General features: G+C 35.5%; 1 protein-coding gene across 18 annotated transcripts in view; it reads right to left on the reverse strand.

The window, feature by feature from the left end:
- PHF14 (PHD finger protein 14) overlaps positions 1 to 24,878 on the reverse strand; it is a 188,536-nt gene that overhangs the window by 156,480 nt on the left and 7,178 nt on the right. For 13 of the 18 annotated variants that reach the window (XR_015162942.1, XR_015162941.1, XR_015162943.1 and 10 more), the window contains exons 3-5: positions 20,886 to 21,661; positions 15,441 to 15,585; positions 3,610 to 3,769 (exon numbers count right to left, since the gene is read on the reverse strand). Coding sequence is in view for 11 of the 18 variants with exons in the window: in XM_086397613.1 (XP_086253739.1) it covers positions 3,610 to 3,769; positions 15,441 to 15,585; positions 20,886 to 21,661 (1,081 nt within the window). In the remaining 7 variants the exon portion in view is untranslated. The remainder of the gene's footprint in view (positions 1 to 3,609; positions 3,770 to 15,440; positions 15,586 to 20,885; positions 21,662 to 24,878) is intronic. The other 5 variants (XR_015162946.1, XR_015162947.1, XM_086397622.1 and 2 more) reach the window with 1 other exon arrangement.

Here is a 24,878-nt window from a genome sequence, read left to right on the forward strand (position 1 = left end):
TATCTGAGTAAAACTCAATGGTTAAAGAAGCCTCCCTTTTCTTCAATCAGAGACAATTTTACAAGTTAGTTTGTGGATTGTGTATTAGTATATATTACATATTAGTGTAGTAACAGAGCTACTTTATAGTTTCTCAATAGAAATTTCAAATTATTGACAAGAGAAAAGGTAAAATAAATACTCTTCCCTAAAAGGAAATTGTGTTTCTCAAAGCTGCCGTACTTTTTCACAACCATTTATTACCATAAATTTCAAATTGCAGGACCGAAAAGTTATTAAGAAAGGATTTATGCAGTTTCTTTTCTAAGATTACCTTAAATAAATGGAATAGTATCAAAAAAGCACTAGCAGTAGACGTAGCAGCAGCAGAGGAACTAAGGAGATATTTATTAAACACTTAAGTTTCAGAAACTACACTGTTTACAGAAATCATCTCATTTCAGTTCAGTTCAGTGACTCAGTCGTGTCCGACTCTTTGCGACCCCATGGACTGCAGCACACCAGGCTTCCCTATCCATCACCAACTCCCAGAGCCTACTCAAACTCATGTCTATTGAGTCAGTGATGCCATCTGACCATCTCATCCTGTCGTCCCCTGTGCCTCCTGCCTTCTATCTTTCCAGCTACAGGGTCTTTTCACATGAGTCAGTTCTTTGCATCAGGTGGCCAAAGTATTAGAGTTTCAGCTTCAGCATCAGTCCTGCCAATGAGTATTCAGGACTGATTTCCTTTAGGATGGACTGGTTGGATCTCCTTGCACTCCAAGGGACTCTCAAGAGTCTTCTCCAACACCACAATTCAAAAGCATCAATTCGTCAGCACTCAGCTTTCTTTATAGTCCAACTCTCACATCCATACATGACTACTGAAAAAACCATAGCTTTGACTAGATGGACCTTTGTTGGCAAAGTAATGTCTCTGCTTTTTAATATGCTATCTAGGTTGGTCATAACTTTTCTTCCAAGGAGCAAGCGTCTTTTAATTTCATGGCTGCAGTCACCATTTGCAGTGAATTTGGAGCCTAAAAAAATAAAGTCTGTCACTGTTTCCACTGTTTCCCCATCTATCTGCCATGAAGTGATGGGACCAGATGCCATGATCTTAGTTTTCTGAATGCTGAGTTTTAAGCCAGCTTTTTCACTCTTTCATCAAGAGACTCTTTAGTTCTTCGCTTTCTGTCATATGGGTGGTGTCATCTGCATAACTGAGCTAATTGCTATTTCTCCTGGCAATCTTGATTCCAGTTTGTGCTTCATCCAGCCCAGAATTTCTCATGATGTACTCTGCATATAAGTTAAATAAGCAGGGTGACAATATACAGCCTTGATGTACTCCTTTCCCTATTTGGAACTAGACTGTTGTTCCATTTCCAGTTCTAACTGTTGCTTCCTGACCTGCACACAGATTTCTCAAGAGACAAGTCAGGTGGTCTGGTATTCCCATCTCAGGAAGAATTCTCTACAGTTTGTTGTGATCCACACAGTCAAAGGTTTTGACGTAGTCAGTAAAGCAGAAATAGATGATTTTATGGAACTCTCTTGCTTTTTCGATAATCAATGGGTGTTGGCAATTTGATCTCTGGTTCCTCTGCCTTTTCTAAAACCAGCTTGAACATTTGGAATTTCACAGTTTACGTACTGTTGAAGCCTGGCTTGGAGAATCTTGAGCTTTACTTTACTAGCGTGTGAGATGAGTGCAATTGTGCGGTAGTTTGAGCATTCTTTGGCATTGCCTTTCTTTGGGATTGGAATGAAAACTGTCCTTTTCCAGTCCTGTGGCCACTGCTGAGTTTCCCAAATTTGCTGGCATATTCAGTGCAGCAGTTTCATCATCTCATTTAATCCTCTCAAAAGTGCTAGGAAACTGAGGCATAAAATGGTTAAATTACTTGCCTAAAATCACAGTAAGAAAAAACCAGAATACAAATATAGGCAGTCTAACTTGAAAGCACACACTTTTAATGTTGTAGTAAATTTCCTAATTCTAGGTCAAAGTGAGTCCAGGCATAAAATAATGGCATTGTCTGTGACACAAACCACAGACTCAATTCAATACATCAAATAATGTGTTAAATGTTTATTTTGAGGATAAGCAATGAGGGACAAGAAGTAAACTTTTTGGTCATTTTCCTAGACATCAATATACAAGGTAGTCATTTCTCCTAGATACCCTCAATATACAGTCTCCAAGATTCCATGATAGACTCTGTGCTATCCCAACTGTATGGCAATATTTTCAAGGGCCTACCCACCAATTAAGGTAAAAATGAAAAAAATAGCTTTTACTTTACTAAAATAAAATTTATTAAGTTAAAAAAAAACATTTTTGGCATATAATGCATCCTATCATTTCAAAATTTTAAATATGAAAAATGATCGTGATAATTTGTCTAGGTTATTTCACTGTTCTTATTAAAATATTAAACATTTAGTAAAATACTGAACTATCCATATCTGGTAAAATAAAAAATTGAGTACCCCCTCTTACATGGGGGAAGAGGGTAAGTAGTGATATATAATACATAAAAGGTTGGGAACTAATCTTATATTAGTCACCCATCCCAACTGGTAGTCTCCTGGGGAAAAACAAGAAAGATGCCAACACTGTAACAATGACAACTGTTCAAATGTGATACTAAAAACGAGTGTGAATCTAGTGAAAAGAACATAGTTCTCTGGACCAGTTATCATTTTAGTGCCTCTCAGCTCAAATCCACTCTTCAGTATCTGCTTTGAAATAATGAACAGAATCCCAACAGCACTTCCCATCTACACGATCCTCGGCTCTGTCTCAGTAGAGTGGCAGAAGGCACGGTAAGAGGAAGGGGCTTCTTTTTAGGATGGGAAAAGGACACCCACCAGTGCTCTGCCCTCAGTGACCTTGCAGACATGGCCTGAAGATCACTTTTTTGTGGCCCTCTCAACCTAGACACCACACACTCCTGGCTTGAAACCACTGCCCAGTTACCCACTTGCCAAGAACAGGCCAGGTACTGGACCAGGCAAACCAGCCAACTTCCCTGCCATCCAGCAGGTTCAAACTACACTTTCTCTAACAAGGCCTGAACCATAGTCTTGGGGAAGGTGTCTCCCTTCCAAGTTTGTCTTTCCCTGGAAACTCTCTCTCAGCTCTACAGTATTATTCTTCAGAGTTCTTTTATATCTTTATGGTTACTGTTTATTATAGCTTAGTACTTCTTTAAGTTAAATATCCCCTTTTATAATCATTGTATAGGTTCTATTTACTAATATACTCTTGAAGTCAAAAAGATCTGAGTTCAAATTTAACTATGAACTTGTTCAAAATTATGTAAAGATCTGAGCCTCAGCTTCTACCTATAAAATAGGCAACTTTACCATCTCTCTGATCATACAGTCATTCCTAAGATTAAATGGCATTATAGGCTATAAAGGCAAATGCAGATACTCAGTAAATGATCTTTCTTCCTCTTTGCCCTGATATGTAGCCTCCTGTCCACTTACTCTATGTCAAAAAGACACAAAGAAGCAATCAAATGAAAATGTCTAACTCAGAAAATCATAAATACAAAAATAGAAGCATAGGCATTATAAAGCAGATATATTAACACAAAAGAATTATGACATCAACCTTCCAGCATCTGTCTCCTTGAAAATTCCATCCTGATTGGGACACAGTTCACAGCTAGGGGAAACACCACATTTACAGGCATCACAAAACCAAGGTTCAGTGGAGTTTTCAGAAGCTGAACTCATAATAGAGTCACTCTCTCCATCAACTCCATAACAACCTAAAAAAAAAAAAGACGTATGATTAGTTTACTTTTTAAACTCACATTTATAAAGTTACAAAAGAAAAAGGGAAAGGAAGCAGAGAATAATTCTGAAAATTAACGGTTTAGAAGAATGATATTAAAGTCAAAACACAGAACTGAAATCATTTTATAAAAATGTTTTCACCATTTCATAGTGTATGCAATGACATAACTCTTTACGACAAGTTTAGGTCTACTGGAAAGCATTACAGAAGGGGAAAATTTTACAGTTCTTTAGAATTTTTTTACAAAAAACACATTAAAATATGAGTTTTCACTATACAGAAATCAGAACTATTGAGTCTAGGAACTATTAATTAGTAAATATTTTCAAGCTACCTTTGTACTGAGCATTTAAATATATCTAAAAGACCATGATCATGTAAAACATACAAACAAAAACCTCTGATTTAATTTTGTATGAATTTGGTTAAAACACAAATTCATACAACCATAAATGCAAAGTAAGTACTAGTAAAAGGAAAATAATAGGCATACACATACATAAATTAAGGCTACTGAGCAATCTGAATAGTTTAGAGATAAACAAGCGAGTTCCATTCACAATTGAGCCAGTCTAGAGCTATACAAGGTATCTGATCTATTTAACATTTATAATTCTACTATCTTCTGTAAAAATGTATCCAGAACTGAAATAATGAAAAGAAGGGTAGCATAATCCTTCATATTTTAGAGTAGGACATCAACCCTTATTGTGGCTTATAATAAACAGTACTTCCCTGGTTAATTACAATAGTCATGACTCCTAAATAGTTTTTGTTTTTTTACCTAAATGGTGCTTGATGTACCACAAACTTCATATTATCTCTCATATTCTAGAAAGGAAGATACTGCTCTCATGACAAACTGTACTTTAGAAAAATAATACACATTAAAAATTAAATAGATAACAACCTAATTCTATTAATAGTTCCAATTATGCCCATTATCTTTAGGTTGGGCATTTCTCTGATCTCCTAAGACACATTTATTACTCTCAAGGTAGGTCACTTCTACAAACAGCCTACTATTAACCATCCCAGGATAATTCTGACCAGGTTTATCCTAATAGGGTGGTCTTATTGCCAAATTCTAAGGAGCACTCAAAGTACCCTCCAATAAACTGAAGCCACTAAAAATACCACTATGAGAAACATATGTAAGTAACAATTCTCTCTCAAAAGGTTTCACCATGGAGGTGAGTTTCCATGCATCCATGTAAGATCATGTGACTACTGGAACTGATTGAACACTCCACAGACAACAGGAGCCTGATGAAAACTGTCTTCTCACAACCACCAAAGATACCCAAAGTGAAACAAATAAGTATGTAATCCCATCACTTCATGGCAAATAGATGGGGAAACACTGGAAACACAGATTTTATCTTCCTGGGCTTCAAAATCACTGCAATGGTGACTGCAGCCATGAAATTCAAAGACGCTTACTCCTTGGGAAAAAAGTTATGAGCAACCTAGACAGCATATTAAAAAGCAGAGACATTACTTTGTCAACAAAGGTCCATCTAGTCAAAGCTATGGTTTTTCCAGTAGTCATGTATGGATGTGAGAGTTGGACTATAAAGAAGGCTGACTGCTGAAGAACTGATGTTTTTGAACTGTGGTGTTGGAGAAGATTCTTGAGAGTCTCCTGGACCTCAAAGAGATCAAACCAGTCAATCCTAAAGGAAATCAGTCCTGAATATTCATTGGAAGGACTGATGCTGAAGCTGAAACTCTAATACTTTGGCCACCTGATGGGAAGAACAGACTCATTGGAAAAGACCCTGATGCTGGGAAAGATTGAAGGCTAGAGGAGAAGGGGACGACAGAGGATAAGATGGTTGGATGGCATCACCAACTCAATGGACATGAGTTTGAGCAAGCTATGGGAGCTGGTGAAGAACAAGGCAAGCCTGGCGTGCTGCATCCCATGGGGTCACAAAGAGTTGGACGTGAATGGAGCGACTGAACAACAAATGTTATTCAAAGGTTTTACAACAGTGAACCTCAACATAATCCAAATGTCATACAGAAGAATGTTAAAAATTTTAAAGGAGCTAGACTATCATGTACAAGAAAAGATTCAAAATATTAATTTCTTTAAATCATCTAATTGTGGATAGTAATAATTATTACCTTTATCACTTCTGTCTGGATATACATTTTTAAAATGATAAACCATAAAATGAAAAAGAAATAAAATTTTCCTCTTGGGAGTAGTTATTATTGATTATCAGCAAGATAAGAACATTTTTCAGTAAAAATAACAGTAAGCAAATAGTTTATTTGAAGAAAAATCACAAAATAATAAAAAATAGTGAATCTGATTTCTCAGTTATGTAATACCACAAGGAAAAAAACTATTTTCTTTACAAAATAATATTTTTCAGGCAATTTTTTTCATTAGTATTCACATGAAGTCCCAAGTTAAAAAACCCTCCAAATGACTATCCATTTTACTCATCTCATTCACCAATATCAAGGTAAATCATAGCAGCTCACTCTTTTAAAATAAAGCAAAGTTTCAATTTTAATTTTTAAAGAATACACCACACATTTGACAAACATCTGATTAAACAATGATTTTAAACAATGATTAAATCACCTACAAAAACCTCAGAAGTGATTTCTAAGAGTCCCTTTAAACATTGGTATCACATAAGCTTAAAAAACAATGAACAAGTGGATAAGTATTTCTTCTTCAGCTTCACTGCCCTTGAAAAATGATCTACACTGTGTTACTGCCTTTACAGTCTTCAACTTGCCACTTTTCCATATTTCTCTGCCATATCTGTTGTGTCTACTGAGCTGTAGACTGAAATTCTAACATTTATATCCACTCTAATCCATTTAAATTAAAGACTAAATACATTTTAACATCTTTTTCTTTCTTTCATACACAACAATTTAAACTATCATAAAATGAGGTTTATTCTCTTCAACCTAATTTTGAGTAAAAGATACAAAAAGTACATCTTCAATATGATTATGGAAAAAAGGTTTTTTATATGATGATATATAGAAAATTAAAAATTTATAGATATATAAAACCTATTTCATATAGGTTTTTCATGTTTTAAAATGGGTAAACAGGAAAACCATGTTTGCTATTATTTTAGCAAAATCTCAACTTAAGAATCTCTCTAAATTATAATTATTTAAGCTTTTTTTTTTAAGGGAAAAATATAAAGGAAATACATCAAAGCACTAACTATGGTTGTCTGGATATTAGGACTGTTAGAAATGTTTTATTTCTTGAAATTATGATCAAGGCTTCCCTGGTGGCCCAGTGGTTAAAAAAAAAAAAAAAATACACCTGCCAGTGCAGAAGGCACATATTCAGTCCCTGGGTTGGGAAGATCCCCTGGAGGAGGAAATAGCAACCCACTCCAGTGTTCTTGCCTGGAAACCCACAGAGGAGCCTGGAGGCCTATAGTCCATGGGGTCACAAAAGAGTCGGACATGACTCAACAATTAATATCAACCTCTGAGTAGCACAACCTATGTGAATCTTATTTAATGAAAAATAATATAAAATGTGTCTATAATTGTTTTGAATTATTCAAGAAATATGTACAGTCCAAAAAAAAAAAAGAAATATGTACAGTCCAAATCAGAGGAAACTTTCCCCATTCAACTTGTCACTGGGGACCAAAAGACCTACAGTCTTCTACTTTCTAGCTGTGTAACTTTGACCAACCACATCACTGAGGCTGAGTTACCTGACCTTCATTAAGTATTTAATATTTATCCTATCTCTCAGTACAAAAAAAAACAGGAACACAAAATTTGCTATTTAAAACATTTTTTTCTGTACTTAACATCCTATCACTAGAACTCTGATTATAAAACCTACTAAAAGTTTTTAAGTAAACTGAGTAATATTGCTGATGATGAGAAAAGAACTTATAATATGCATGATACCTATCACAAATATATCCTAAGGCACAAAAGAGACAAAATGCAGTTGACACATAAAGTCCAAATGGTGATTACTTGAACATCTGCTACTCCGTGGACACTGCTAAGGATACATTTTTTCGTATGCTAAGGAAAAAAAAAAAAGTCTAGGGCTAGGCTAATAGCAGACTGGAAAATAAATAAAATGGGGGGGGGAGTGGGAGGAATATCTCTTAGAGACCTTATTTAAAACATTGTTGGCAAGTATACTACCTAATGCTCTGTCATGTACTATGACATGCAGGTGACATTTTTCTTCAGACACAGTGCAATCAATATATCAGGATAACTGACATCACAGTCAGGGGTACCCTACTATTACAAGTCAGTTACAAGATCTTGTCACAAAGGTGTTTATACTAAGTGACAAGTTGCAACCTCAAAAGAAAAGATATTTATCTACATTTAGATGAAGTACTCCAAAAAGAATTAGACAGTTATACATTTAAAAAGCACATTTGGAAAACTATCTTTTAGCAAAATCTCAGCTTAAAGATCTCTCTAAATTATAATTATTTAAGCATTTCTTTTAAGGGAAAAAGATAAAGGAAATACATCAAAGCAATAACTATGGTTGTCTGGATATTAGGACTGTTAGAAATGTTTTATCGTCTCTCTGTTCTATACTTCCCTCATTTTTATTTACTATTCATCTGTGGTTCAGCTGGTAAAAAATCCACCTGCAAAGCAGGAGACCTGGGTTCGATCCCTGGGTTGGGAAGATCCCCTGCAGAAGAGAAAGGCTACCCACTCCAGTATTCTGGCCTGGAGAATTCCATGGACTGTATAGTTCATGGGGTCTCAAACAGTCAGACATGACAGCAACTTTCACTTACCCACTTACCCAATACATTATGATGGACAATTAGCTTTTTATAAAATAAAACATTTAAGAAGTTCATATTTAACCATGAAAATATTTAAGGAAAAGTGACCTGGTTAATTTACAATATGGAAGTCTGTCACTTAGGCACCTGATTAAAAATCAAAACCAAAAACACAAAACCTAGCAAGACTAGCTTCCCATTACGCCTTAGAAAATTTCCCTTCTTCTGGATTCATTAATTTTAGACAAAAATTCATTTTGGAACTTGTAGAAAGATCTACATATGTGACTATAAAAAAAAATGAACATTCTAAACAGTGAAAAATACCACAAAGTTAAAATGTACAGGACAAGGTGGAAAAGTATTTGCAAGGATACAAACTATTTGTAACACACATAACAGACAAAGGATTAACATTACTAAAAAAGAAAATTCCAATAAGTTAATAAGAAAAATGACAGGTTAAGAAATGACAAAGAGGGCTTCCCTGGTGGTCCAGTGATTGAGAGTCCACCTGCCAACGCAGGGGATACGGGATTCAATCCCTGGTCAGGGGAGTCCCCATGTGCAGTGCGGCAGCTGAGCCCAAGACCACGACTACTGAAGCTCCTGTACCCCAGACCCTGTGCTCTGCAGGAAGAGATGACACAGCAATGAGAAGCTCGCACTCTGCAACTAAAGAGTAGCCCCCACTCACCATAGAGAAAAACCTGCACACAGCAGTGAAGACCCAGCACAGGCAAAAATAAAATACCTTTTTTTAAAAATAAAAAATAAAGAAATGACATGAGAACTGTACAGCAAGCAATAGGAAAAAGGAAAAAAAAAAACAAAACTGGCCACATATATTACTACCAACCTTCAATACTAATAAGAGGAACACATATTTTAATTAAGAGATAGTCTCCAAAAGGATTTTTAAAACTTACTAATATGCAATGTTGCAGAGTGATCAAATAGTATACTGTTGGAAGAATACTAATAAATACAGTCTTTTTGAAGGGCAATCTGGCAAAGTTTGTTAGAAAATTTAAATGTACTTATATTTTGATTCATTCTAGAAATCTATCCTGTACAAATTATGACATTAATATATGTCACACATATTTGTTAACATGTCAGTGGAAAACTAGAAACAAAAAAAAAGTAAAGACATTATGGTTGATCCATTCTATAGCTATTAATATATACCATTTTAAAAAGTAGTAACATATCCCATACGTAACTCATATGAAAAGAATCTCAAGATTAAGAAATGAGTAAAATAAAGTAAGTCATGGGAGGGGAATCTCATGGAATTTATCTTATTTATTTATTGCAAGGTGGGGACTGTGCAAACATGCAAATGCATGTTGCATACTTGTGTGTATGTTAAGAGCCTGACAGAAGGGGCTCTCACTGGTAAAATTTGGACAATTTAAGTATCAGAGTAATCAGGTTATAGATGATAATGAGACCACAGTAATACTGAAAAAGGATAAAAAGGGAGAGGTTCTTTACAAAACAAGAGTTGCCTAATAAATGTAGAAAGAATGATAGAAAATCCCCATTCTGCAGCCACATGCATAACTGGCTCTGTCAATGATGCTAAAACCACTAAGTATAAGGCTGTTAGGCAACAGGATATTATAAAGTCTCAAGGTCATTACCCTATAGGTATTCATTAACTATAAAGAGAAAAGTATAGCTTTAAAATGGAGAGGCTTGGATGACACTACCTTAGCACATCACCAACAATGTAATAAATTGGCATTAAATGCTCTGGATGTGAAATGTCATCATAGCACTCTTACCAAAAAAAAAAAAGTTTAAACTGAATCTAATCCAAAGGAAACAATAAAACAAATCCAGATTGAGGGATACTCTGCTGCTGCTGCTGCTGCTAAGTCACTTCAGTCGTGTCCAACTCTGTGCGACCCCATAGACGGCAGCCCACCAGGCTCTGCCATCCCTGGGATTCTCCAGGCAAGAACACTGGAGTGGGGTGCCATTTCCTTCTCCAACGCATGAAAGTGAAAAGTGAAAGTGAAGTCACTCAGTCATGTCAGACTCGTAGCGACCCCATGGACTGCAGCCCACCAGGCTCCTCCATCCATGGGATTTTCCAGGCAACAGTACTGGAGTGGGTGCCATTGCCTTCTCCGGAGGGATACTCTACACAACATTTTAAAAACACTTTGATCTTTCAACAAGTTAACATAAATGATACAAAAGACAGAAACTTGTGATTAAGACACTGACAGGACCCAAAATGCAGTGCATGGTACATGAATGTATCCTGGATGGTAGGAGGGGAGAGCTGTGCTAACAGAGGCATAGAGGGTACAAGGGGCGTTTGCATATTACTGACCATTGATCTTTTTGAAAAATATGTTTCTGTATGTGTACTCACATAAGATGTTACCTCCCACTATGTGAGCTGTTTGCTTTAGGGACGACTACAAATTAGACTCAAATGAGAAAAGCATGAGGCTGCTTTATTGGCAAGCTGTGTTTTCCCTCCTCGATCCTTCTGAATAAGCTGGTGTTAAATGTAACCAATGGTAGTCTTGAAAATAACAAAGTGTAGATACCCTGGTAAGCCTTACTGAGCCACTCCTTCATATTATCAATGGAGCTAATGGTTTACTGTTCACATGAAACACCCTGGGATCCATTTAAAGTGGGAGGGGCCAGATAAGCATAGGGGAATAAGACATACAAGCTACTATATATAAAATAAATAAGTAACAAGGATACATTGTACAGTTCAGCCACTAAATATAGCCACTATTTTGTAATAACTTTAAATGGATTATAGTCTATAAAAATACTGAATCAATACTTTATACATCTGAAATTAATATAATATTATAAAGCAACTTTACTTCAATAAATAAATAACAGGTCAGAAGGGAGAGTTCATTGTGATTTGTACAGGGTAGTAGTCCCCAGGAGATGCAGACTTGAGTCCAAAAGTAAGCAGCTAGAGTAAAAGAGCTGCTTTACTATCACAGCTGCGGGACATTGAGACCACAAGGCTGTAGCAGACTGACTCCCAGCAGCAAGACATCACCCTCAAATACATTCAAACATTTCTAAGGACCAGGCAACTATCAAATATGAGTGAGGGATTGAACAGAAGAGAGTGGCAAACCGAAGATTATAGGCTTCAGCAGCCCTATTCCACTCCAGATTGTTACCATAAAAGTGAAAACCAACTGCTGTCAGAACTTCAAGAGAAGTTCAAATTCCTAAATATGTAAAATAAAATCTTCAGTTTTTAAATGTTAACAATCAATTCAATTTCTTAAAACCACTGTGCTAGCCTTAAATATCACATCCATGGTCAAAACCATGGCCTATGAAGTAGAGGCAGTACCCTCAGCATGATGAATAGTAACACGAACAGCACTAGTCAGGCCTGCATCTCACATCAGCGCTGACGGTCATGCATACAAGCAGCGGTAACACATCTGTGACCAGCAGTGGTGATCAGCACGACAAACAAGGGCAGCACAGCTGCTACTTGTGATGTTCACCTATTCTGCAACTTCTCCAAGAAATCTGAACCACTCTCTTGGAGAACAAAAAGAACTCATACACACAACCATGTTGACTGGTCCAAGGTTATAATCAATCTCAAGTAGTCCCTTACTGCTGTCTGGTAATATATACACACATATATTATATACACACAACATATAACATGGGTGAATATGTAAGCATACACACACACACAATATTACATACGTTATTTCCCTAATCCATTTATTCCCCCAAATAACTATTTTATACCAACCTCTCACTCCTCAAATCTCCAACATTTCCCCACCTCTACACTCTGCTAATGGCTGCTTCCCATTTCACTGAGAAAATAAGCATTCAATTCCACATGTTCTAACCACCACATCCAACATCATACCTACCTCTGTACCCATATATTCTCTTTTCCCTCTAGTTACTATGCCAACTTTTATCTATTAAATCTCTTCCCTTGTGTTGGATCCTATCCTTTACAGCCTTGTACTCAAAGGACTTGCTCCAGCAACCGTTCCCCTTTCTTTCCTGACATCATCAACTGTTAACTTTCCATTTCCACTGGTCCCTTCCATCCATACACTAGCATCTCTGTCTCTGTGGCAGGCAGCCTCTAAGATGGCCCCCAGTATTAATATTCTTGGTATGTCCGCTCCTACATTTGACTAAGGTTGGTTCTATGTGAACAATGTAGCAGAATTGACAGTACATACCACGTTAACTAATCCCATATTTTCCCCCTTGCTTCTATGTATTTTACATTTATTTAATAAACCATGTGACATAAGCATTTTGTCTGTAAGCCTTGTTTCCCATACTCTTTGGGATGATTGCTGGGTAATGACTTGGAGTTTTTCTGCATTAGGGTCATTTCCCATAAGACAGGTTTCATCTTACTCTAAAAACGGTATTTGACAATTACAATCTATTCTGAAAACTTTTCATTACTCCTCGTCACTACTCAAGGCTGTTCTCCAATCTCACTGGCCCTCTGCTCCTCAACTGCTCTTGAAGTGCTCAAAGCACTATGCTATTTCCTAGAAAGCACATTTAGGCTCACAGTTTTAAATAACATCTGCGGGCTGATCAGTCCTAAATTTATCTCACCAGCCCCTATATCTTACCTCAACTCTAAAAGTTTAAAACCAAACTTTTACTATCTACCTGTAAACCTATTTCTCTCTTGGATCACTGCTATGGTCTCCAAAATGGTCTCCCTGATTCCCACTTTAGACACACTTCAGTCTGCTCTCAACCCAGCAGTGATTCTTCCAAAACATAAATCATATCATACTGATTCTCTGCTTAAAGTTCACCTGGGCCTTCCCATATTCATCTCAGTATAATCTGAAATCTATGATCTACAAGGCTCCACCTGGTTTGCCCCTCTCTCTGCCTCTACCACTAAGCAGCTCACTCCCTCAGTTCTAGCCACACTAACCTCCACGTCATCATACAAACACTCCAGACACGTTCCTATTTCAACATCTTTACACTCACTACTCCCTCATTCTGGAGTGCTCTTTCCCCAGATACTCACATGGCTTGCTTACTCACATGCTTCAGGTCACTGCTCAGAGATCACATTATCAAAGAGGGTTTTCCTTATAAGCTTTTATAAATAGAAACTTCCACCTGCCCACTCAACAACCCCCATTCATAGCATTCCTAATATTCCTTTTCCTGCTTTATTTTTCCCCACAGTCCAGACCACCACCTGATATATACTACTGTATTATATTTTCATTCCTGTCTCTTACTATACATTAAGCTCCATAAGGTCAGCACTGTCTATATTGTTTATTTTACATGCCTGAAACCTACAGAATGCCTAGCACTCAGAAAATTCTAAACAAACACTACTGGAAAAAAAAAAAAAGAATAAATTACAGCAACAGGAGACATTCCCACAGTGAGTCTTAGCGGCAAGGGCGGGGAGCTTCATATGAAGGCAAGAGGACTGGTTAAAGAAGTCCAAGCCCCACAAGTCTCAGAAGTCTCACCAGACACCCAAAACTATTTGGGAGGAGGTGGCAATACCAGAAAGGCAGGTAAGGGCAAGGCCACAGAAACACTGTTTTGTAGTAGTCATGACTCTGATAAGAAAAAATTGACAGGGAAAAAAAAAAAAAAAACTTTACTACAGAGGGAAGACACCCTCCTCAACCAAGTGATCAAAATAACATCATCCATAACTGGACAAATAAACATGACATGCTTCCTAATATAATACATTGAGAGCACAAGATAACTTCTGAGGTACTTCTGCCAAAAGCATCAGGTTAGCACCTGAACCTAATCAGGAGAAAACAAGAAAATCCCAATACTGAGGACATCCTATCAAAGAACTGGCCTGTATTCTTCAAAAATGTCAAAGGCAAGAAACACAAAGACTCAAAATATGTTCTAGATTAAAGGAAACTAAATAGATATGACAACTGAATGCAACTCATAATCCTGGATTTTATTTTGCTAGAATCAATATCATTGGGATGAGTGGCAAAATGTGAATATAGTCATAGACTAGATAACAGTTTTCTACCAATGGTGATTTCCTGACTTTGATAATTATGTGACTTTGTAAGAGAATGAATGTCCTTGATCTTTGTTCTTAAGAAATACATAATAAGGTACTTGAGGTAGAGCTGAACATTTTGTCTACAGTTTACTCACAGAGAGGTGAGGGAAAAATTTTTATATGAGAGAAAAAACATACATAGCAAGATATCACCATCTGGCAAATCTTAGTGAAAAGCATACAAATTCACAAGTCAGAAATTAGGTCAAAATAAAAAATTTTAAATAAAATACAACAAAAATTACATTAAAAAGGTTCAAAATTCATAATCAGGAAAAATACTTTCAATGTATTACAATGGATCCTATTTCAGATTCTAAAAGATGATCTCTACAAATTCCCCTTTCAACTTAAAAATTATAACTATGTAAGAAGAAACTATACCACTAGACTCTACTGTACCTTTTTCAAAAATGCACTCTACTGAACAAACATACTAGATTTTTTCCTATACCTAAATTTCAGTTAAAAACTAGAAATAATGCCACGAAAGAAAATATAATACTGACCTTCAAAGAAATCATGATTTATATACAGTAATAATCTACTCTGATTATTTTAAAACACATTTTAAATGAACCTAATCTGAAAAAATAATACCCATCATAATTTGAAAATTCAGTATGTCTTATTTCAGGTTAAATATCATAAAATATTATAGAAAAATTAGCATAGTACATATGTAAAATAGCTGATATTACTTATACAAATGCAGTGTCAACCAGTCATTTCTAAAAGGAAACAAAACAAAGCAACATTACCTTCATGAACTGTAATGCCACAATTGTCACACTGAATTATTTCATCAGCATCCTCACTATTATCTCCAAGACAAACACAGCAAATCAGAATATGGTCCATTTTTTGAGAACTCCAGTTTTGACTCTTCTCAAGAATCAGCGAGTCCTAATAATAAAATATCAGAAAATCACATATTTAAAAGGTAAGTTTAATAAAATTCTCACCTTAAATCATTTAGTACATTTCCAAAATTATGCTGCATACTCCATTACTTTAGTCATTCCCAAGTGCACCACATTTGAGAAGTATATCTCTTTGTTAAAGGACCCTATAAGAACCCTCTCTCTAATTTTTCACTTCTCTCCAAGTTTCATATTCTCTCTTCTCAAGTAAATATAAAACCAAGCTTATAACCAACTCTTCATCTGCTTTGCCATGCTGGATATAGCCTGACCCCTGAAACTTGGAAAAAGGTAAAATTAATCCACAAGTAATCACTAATTTTATATGAGTATTAAAAATGTAAGAATGGTTCCCACACTTAGCAAGCTTATAATCCTATCTAGGGGAGACAAGACATACACATATTAAACAATTAAAAAAAATCAATTCAAGATAACATATAGGCAAATATGTATGTGATGGCATAGTTACAGACTAAATTCCTTTAGTGCTGGGGAATCTAGAATTTCCAGAGTCATCAAACTGCTGGATGATAGACCCACGAAAGTCTGCATTGGAAACTGGTGTATACAGGCACAGAAAATCATCTAAAAAAGAATCCAGACTGACTGCCAGAAGAGTCAGACTCTCTATTAGCCTTTTGTCAAGAAACACCTAGTGAACACCTAGTTAACTGCAATATAAAAGGAGACAGGAAAATGCATTCAGGAATTAAAAAAAAGGAAGAGGGTGCTCCATTTAATTTAAACCTTCTGCACTATGAATTTCAACTTTAAATGCAAATTAACAAGATAATGATGTCTGCCATTTAATGCACTGGGCTTAGCATTACATGTAATAAACAATGACATCTGAGTCTATACATTTTCATTTAAGAAACTAACCATATTCGGAAACAAAATTAATTGTTCCATATCACACATTCATTAAATATATTATTTCATGTTAACATTTTTATGTTTCTATATTCTTTTAAACTGACCAATATCCACAGGTAACATTTAGAGTAATTTCCACAGCAATTTGTAAATAACATCTGAATGACATGACTGTCACAATTAATAACATTCTTTCAAGATATTTTCTGTGTAATTAATCTAAACTTGCAGTTGACCTAGATAAAAAATCAGTAAATAATGCAAAAGTTAACAAGGAGGCAGTGTCATTTCTCTTGAGAATTCTAGCACTGTAAAATTCTATACTTCACTCCTTTCGTTATAAAACCAAAGTAGTGTGGGGTGTTGCACGTGGCTAGCAAATAAGGTTAAAATTTCCTAAAAAGAAAACTCATGTTTTAAAGTACTTTAGTACAGTGATCAAAACAAAAATCTGCCCAGATTTTCATCCCAAAACTTCAAAGCTGAACCTTTCTCATCTGTAAAATGGGATGACAAAAATAATACCTACCTCATCAGGTTCTTGTAAGAATTAACAAGAAAACATATGACAAAAATGTTTCTGATACGTACTAGGTATTCAATAAAAGATCATTCCCATTCTCCTTTCTTCTGTACTTTGAAGATGGTCCAAAAAGAGATATATGAGCTGACCATTTACTACACTGGGAATCTTCCTTGGAATCCCAAAAGGAAAGTTATAAATCTCAATAAGCACTGCTAGTTTAAATATTTTCCTATGGTAAATCCATTTTTTTTAAGAATACCACATCCAGATTAAAAAAGTAACAGATCAAAAAAAGAGTGAGCAAATGACCAGAGTTTGATGACTGAGAAGCTACTCATGTTAATGCACTCTGCCTGTATTTCTCCCGTGGAATTACAACAACTAATTAGCCCTTGAAAAAAAGATTTACCCATGTGGGAAATAAGTAAATGTCTATGGATCAGAAAAAGGAGCATCAATAGGTGGCTCTAATTCTATTATTTTCCTGTTTGTCCATTTTGCTCAGAAAAACAGTACATGTCTTAATTGTATCTCTATTCCATTTTCTCTCTACACATATTATCATTTAGAGGCAGAGAAAACAAAACTAACTGGCAATTTTGGTTGATACCCATCACTGCAGACTCTTTCTTACTAAAAATTAAATACAAAGAGACAAAAATAGGGAAAATTAGGAAAATTCAGATGACAACTGCTATTTCTTCACAGGGCAAGACATCTAATCCATTTAACATAACAGACCCTTTTACCAGGAAAAAAAAAAAAAAAAAACTTCCACCTGAAAATTTCTACTAAGATGATGTTCTATCGTATATTAACTCTCACCCAAAGTGCCTGTTTCAAAGTCCGGGAACCATTATCTGAAAATACTATACAGCCCTCCCCCAAAAAAACTTACTTCAGAAAACTAAAAGGTAAAACCTTAGTGAATCTCAGAAACTTCAAAATAAAATGATGAAAAAGACATGCAACCATATTCCAAGAGTCCTGTTCAGATTGCACTTAAATTCACAAAAATGCCATAATGCCACTGACAAACATATGCCCACGTGAAGAAAATGCAGGTTATTAAATGCCCAATTCTTGAACAGTAGTTCTAAAATTGTGGTCTAGGGAACTCTCTTTCAAGGGTTCTAAAAGGTAAATACAATGGATATTTGCCTTTTCACTCTCTCTCATGGGTATATGATGAATATTTCCAGAAGTTACATGACATGGGATGGTGTCACCAATCCAACAACTTCTATGCTTCTATACATTTCGTTTTTTAAAATTTCTGAGTTTTAATTGCAAATGGAAATATCAAAAGATATAACTTATATAAATAATAATTATGGTCCTCAATTTTTAAGAGTATCCTGAACCAAAAAGCTTGAGAATCACTGCTCTAGAGCATTTCAAGGCCTACAGCATGCACATGGTAAGACCATTAAGAGCCAAATAATTATAAAATGCCTCCAAAAAGAATGTCAAATTCCCCTAAACATTTTCAAAATTATAAAAGTTCCTGGGCATCATTTACATAATACCCAATATCACAGCCCTAAAAAAAGCACCTGACAGAAGCCAAGGGAAAAAAAAATCTGCCTGCTTATAGGCTAAATACAATTCTATTATGTATTCTAAAACTATATTTTCAGCTATCTCTACTACAAAGTAGTATTTGAAACAAAGTAAAAGCATAGAAAAATAAAACTTCAAATATATAAGTATAATACCTATACAGATATATAGGTATTAACTAATGAATACTTGGCAAGGTATCACTACCTAAATTAACCAGGAAGATTAAAATTCAAACACTGGTCAGACAACAAGGATTATTTTTGGTCATCTTTTTACAAAATCAAGATTATACAAATAGGAAATTTAAAAATATATAATAAACTGAATTTATTAGTTTTCTATTAAAATTTAACATTAATTTGAATGACATTTATGTAGAACCAGAATCATCAAAAATAATTGAGGAGTTTGAAAAACAGTCTTGGAAAAAAGCAGTTATCAAGCTTTCAGGTAGAATATTATTGAGGGAAAATTAATCTTCCATAAGTTCTCCTACATTTCTATACAGAGTGGAGCAAAAGGAAAATTAACATAAATTAACACAAAGGATTAATTTAGTTACTCTAAGAACTTTCTTTACAACTTTATCAAAGCACTTATCCAAGAAATGCTCTGGAATCTCATTCCTTAGGGACTGTTAACCTAAATAAAGCCCCATTATTTACCAAAATCTCTTCTGTTTAGTAGAAAAAAATTAAACAGCACGTCACCTTTACATGTATCAAAAAATATAGTCTACAATCTCTCAAGCAATTTGTTACGTAGTACAGATTATTAACAACTGAATAATTTACATAGATTTTGCATGGCAAATTTCTAGACATTCCCTCACACCTTAGCATAAATCCAATTTATACTGCCCCTATCACTAGCCAGCCTCTTGTGTGATTGTTATGCTAAGAAAAATGAAGAAAGTGATACTGCCAAAGGTAAACTTAGTCAGGAGATACAGATTAGCATAAAGTGCTATAAAATAAATTGGATACATGCTTAAATCAATTACGAACAACTGGATTTTCCATACTTCTGTTTCCTTAAACTGGAAATACAGACTGTCTTGCTACATCATTATGAATAGTATACTATATTCCAAATGACGATTTTCCTTTACCTAAAGATAGGAATTAGGAAAGCACTGGAACCAGGTAACATTCTTCTTAGGAAAATGGGCAACCTAGAAGTTAACCAATGTTATAATCTAAAACATCAACTACTGCTTCATCTCTGCTGACATTTAACACCTCCTAATCTGCTACATATTATTTTGGTTAAACATCAAATTTTCAAATGAAACTTAAAATAGAAAATCACTGTTATGTAAAACTTGTAAAAAGAAGAAATGTAAAAGAACAAATAAAGCACAAAAGGAAAATCTTTCTACCAGTTTAATCTACTTCAATAACATGAAAAAACAAAAACTAAGTGCTTGTTAAAGTGAATTTTCATGACCATCAACATATTAATGGAATGACAGACAATCATTATAGTTCTTTCATGTGATGTAACAGGTACATCTACATGTAAGACAACAATTCAGTCTTTCTTTTGAAGAAAAACATATACATAAACACACAGACAACGAGATACAAATGTGTTTGAAGAGTCTTGAATGTTGCATCTTGGGCCCAATGGATAAACCTAACTTTCAGTAGTAGAACTTCAAGTGGAAGAACTGAGTCATAATTGTAGTTTTATGATAGTAATGTTTGTTTAGCATAGAATGTTTGTTTTCATTTCTTTGTAGAGAGACCTTATTCGCTAAACATATGTAAATATATAATTTGTATTTACTTCCACACACTTAAAGCAATGATCTGGTGACTATTCAGGTGGGTGCTACAACTGAAAAAGGAATTACCTTTAAAATGAATCTCTAAAAGCCTGAGACAATTAAATTCTTTGTTGCTCTACTTGAAAGTACTCTTAGAAGTACTCTACATTTTTATGCAGATATGGATACAACTAAGTTGAAAGGAAGGTGATCTTGTTTTCATAACCCACTCAGAACCATTTAGCAGTCCAAAAAAACTCTACCATTTCCCAAGGGTATGGACATAAAAATATTTCTTTAAGTATAGACTGAGCTCCTTGAGAACGGTGATTATGAGCTCCTTGAGGACGGTGACAAATAGGAGATACTCAATAAAAGTGGGCTGACCAAATGAATAAATGCTACAGTTAGGGTGCTCATTCACTCCCATAGCTAAGAACAGGCTTTCAAGGAAGCCACTTAATATAATGGGTAGAACGGTTTAGAGAAGAATTCCCTTTTCCCCAGACAGACAGATATCATAAAAATTGGGTTGATCTACCTCATTACTCTTGCTCTGAGATAGTGTCAGGCTATCATTGGTCAGTTCCTCATCATCAGCACTGTTTCTGCTAAGAACTTTACTCTTCTTCTTCTTGCAGCCCCCTTCACTGGCAGGACTGCTATGCTCTTCATCGTTGCCTTCATCGTTCTCGTCCTCATCACTCCCGCTTCCCTCATCTTCATCGTCCTCATTGTCCCCGTCACTTCCTTCCTTCTGAGATGCAGATCGTCCCTTTCTTTTTACTACAGTGGGTCGCCAATCATTGTCATCTTCACTGTCATAGTCATCCATGTCATTCAGCTCTTCCATGGATACGAAATCCAAAAGTGGTCGGTTCCGACGAAGGTTCCACTTTTTTGGCTCGCTGACCTGCTCCTCTGCAGCTGTGGCCGTGGGGCCTGAAGGACACGTGTGAGCAGCAGGAGGGCTTGTGGCTGGCGTGGTGGAGGCAGCAGCAGCCACGTTATCAGATACTGTTGCTTTCTCTTTCTCCTTCTCTCTCTCCTTCTCTTTCTCTTTCTCTCTCTCCTTCTCTTTTTCCTTTTTCTTCCTAGGTCTTTCTCCATTCTCTTCTTCCTCTTTCTTTTCCACCTTAATTAACTGTTTTTCTGATGACAGTACTTCTTCCTCTGCAGAATTTTTAAGTTGTTCTTCTTTTACTTTAACGTCTTCATTCAGTTCTTCCTCTAAAATATTTTCTTCAGAATCACTACAGGAACCTTCTCCACTGTCCTTTGAAGGATCTTCGCTTCCATTACCACTCCCTTCAGAATCTGTTGAAAATATGAGAAAAAAAACCACACATATGTATATACATACACACACACACACACAACGCTGACACAAATGAAACCACCAAAATTTGTGAATAACTCGCAAAACAATATAAACAAATTTAAGTCAAAGAATGGTAGACATTCCCAACCTGATTAAATAATAAATCAATGAAGTTGATATAATGATTCTAGTTTAGTATAGCACCAATGAAGATGAATATATGTATCTCTAAATTAAAACATGCTTTAAAACGAGGACCACTATTTTGTGTCATACGTCACACTATACTTGGTACTTTAAAGGCATTTTTTTTTTCTAAAAGTAAATGTGTTTTTTTTAAATTGAGCACTTGATTTTAACTTTATAATACAGATTACATTCTTCTTCTCTTACATCTTTCTTTCATAAATTACACTGACTGGCAAGGATGGAGTCACATTCAGAGCAAGAAAAATCTGACCCAGAAAAAAAAAAAAAAAAACTGTTTCATTTATCTCACTCTTTACCTAGCAAAAGTGAACCCAGGTATTTATGACCGTCAACTTGTACCACATCTCTAATCTATCAATCAAATTTAGGAGCACCAAATACACAAGGGAAAAACAGACAATAACAATGGCACAGAAAATAGAGGTTGCAAGATTTAAGTTATCAATTTTTTTGTTTATTAGGATACTGTTCATATCAACAAAAGAGTCACCTGACTTTCCTAAGGTTCTAGGCATTAACTACTAGAGCCCCTAGATTGAAAGAAATTAGTGCATTTTAAAAAAACTAATCCGTCTTAGACAACAGCAAGCACAGTTGTCACTAAAAAGATAGGCTGAGGATATTAAGAGTTCATGCAGGACCACAAGCTTCCTAGCAAGTGCTATCCATTCCTGCCTAGGGCAGTCCACACCCGGTTAGACCAACACTATTCAGTAGCATTCCAAGCCTCTTTTCATATAATCAAATAAATAAGAATCTAAAATATTTGTGGAAGGAGAGCAGGAAGAAGTAGGAAACAAACCAGTCAATAATCAGGTTGTAGCCAACATCAATAGTAAAATCTGTGGGGTGATGAATATTTTGTACCTATAACCAAGAAAAGGGTAATCATAAAATCATCGAAAAAATGCATATTTTCGCACCATTTTTATTTCTGTTAACTCAACCAGCATTAGCCTCTATAATTACCTGGCCATTCAAAGTAAAGAAAGTTGTCTGTTATTAGTATCTGGTTTCTAAAATATCTCAGAAATCCTTTACAAACAGCTGATGAAGAAAAATCCTGAAAGTTAAATCACATAAAAAACACAGACTAACATTTAATCGATGCTGATGGAGCCTGTAAAAGTACTGTCAATCTCAGGATTATCATACATTGCCTATATCTCATTCAGGACTGCAGTGAAAAAAGCATTCTCAACCTGAACAATCTTGCAAAGGCCACAAGAGTAATATAATGTAAGCCAACAATCCTTTGTTTGAAACTTTTGGAGCCAGATGTGTTTCAGAATTTAGATTTTTTTTTTCCCCAGATTTTGCAAACGTAGCATGGTGCATGCACAATATATTACACTAACACCGCCAGTGGGGTCTATGGTACTACAGTATAATCAAATACACTCTTTCTGCAGTGAAAAGTATGAAGATTTATAAGTATGATAAGTAAACACTACAAATAAACCCCTATCAGTTCCAGTCAGATTTTATCATCAAATAAGTTTATGTCAAACACAGGAAACATCTTTGAATTTGCAAGCAAATTTTAAGAAGAGTGTAGACCCAGTATCACTTACAAACAGGGGAAGTCCAACAGCTCTACAAATCATTAAAGAAAAATACTAATTAAATAATTTTCTATTAAAGAAAAAAAAAGAAAAAGAAAAAAAAAAAACCCTTAGAAACAGATAAGGCATGAAGGTTCCCCACTGGGCTCCCAGCACAGAGGCCAGGGCCACTGACTTCCCTCCTCCAATCCCTAGGGTCTCAGGATGGGCGGTAGAAAGAATGGGGAGCCCTGAAGGGCAAGCTGGGGATCTGGGCCTCTCTTATGGGGAGCCCTGAAGGGCAAGCTGGGGATCTGGGCCTCTCTTAGCTGAAGCTGGATCTTCTGAAGCCTTAACATAAGATAAAGTCCCTGACCCTCCTGGGTCCTCAAAAGCCCCCCACAAAGCTGAGTGGTTACAAGCAGGCATTTTATGGGGAGGAGGAGACGTGCTCCCCATCTGGTAAAAAAAAAAGAAAAAAAATGGTGAAAAAAAAAAAAAAGAAAAAAATGGTGATCTTTCCAAACCACTCATAACTCTTAGACTCAAACTACCAAGAAAAAATACCTCTGATTAAAAAAAAAAAAAATAGTTCCTAGGTAATTTTAGATAAAAGTGAAAGTAAAGTGAAAGCTGCTCAGTAGCTTCCAACTCTGCGACCCCATGGATTGTAGCCCGCCAGGTTCCTCTCTCCATGAGATTCTCCAAGCAAGAATACTAGCCATTCCCTTCTTCAGAGATCTTCCTGATCCAGGGATCAAACCCAGGTCTCCTGCATTTCAGACAGATTCTTGACCTTCTGAGCCACCAGTGAAGCTCATTTTCAGGTAAAGATATAATAAAAAATAAGAAGAGTTAACCAAATGCTTCAGAGGCAAAGACGGATCTTTGTGCATACTGACTGAAGAAAACTGGAACATCCTGCAAGCAATGCAGATTAATTATAATTAATTATAAGTAGATATAATTAATTATAATTAAGAGAGCTGGGAAATGGAGAAAAGGTACTTTTCTTCTGGATTAACCTTGTAGAATTTTTTCTTAATTAAAAAGTACTCCTAATAATTTTTACCAGTAAAAACATAATAGTAGATAGAAAAAAAAAATGATCAAGTGAGGCACAAATGTGGACTCCTGATCAAAACCAAGACCAATCCAACTGTGGTAAACATTACTTGGAAATTTTTCAAAATGTCAAGAATTTCTGCAATTTTGTTTTGGTTGTTTTTGCCAATGCCAATAAATTCTTTTTAAAAGTACTCTTTGAATCTGTTTTTGTTTTCTTATCATGCCTGAATAGAAAGCAAAATCTTAAATAGATTAATTAAATGTTTTACATTTGCTAACATTATTAGAAGAATCTGAGATTTTCCCACAAATTTCAATCCTAGTAGCTTACCCAACCCTCCATTCTCCAAATATGACACATTAGCCATACTCCAACTGCAGAGGATCAGGA

Source organism: Bos grunniens, chromosome 4 (assembly GCF_055505025.1).
Source record: "Bos grunniens cultivar Pamir isolate PY7600 chromosome 4, Bosgru_T2T1.0, whole genome shotgun sequence".
Classification (NCBI taxonomy): Eukaryota; Metazoa; Chordata; class Mammalia; order Artiodactyla; family Bovidae; genus Bos; species Bos grunniens.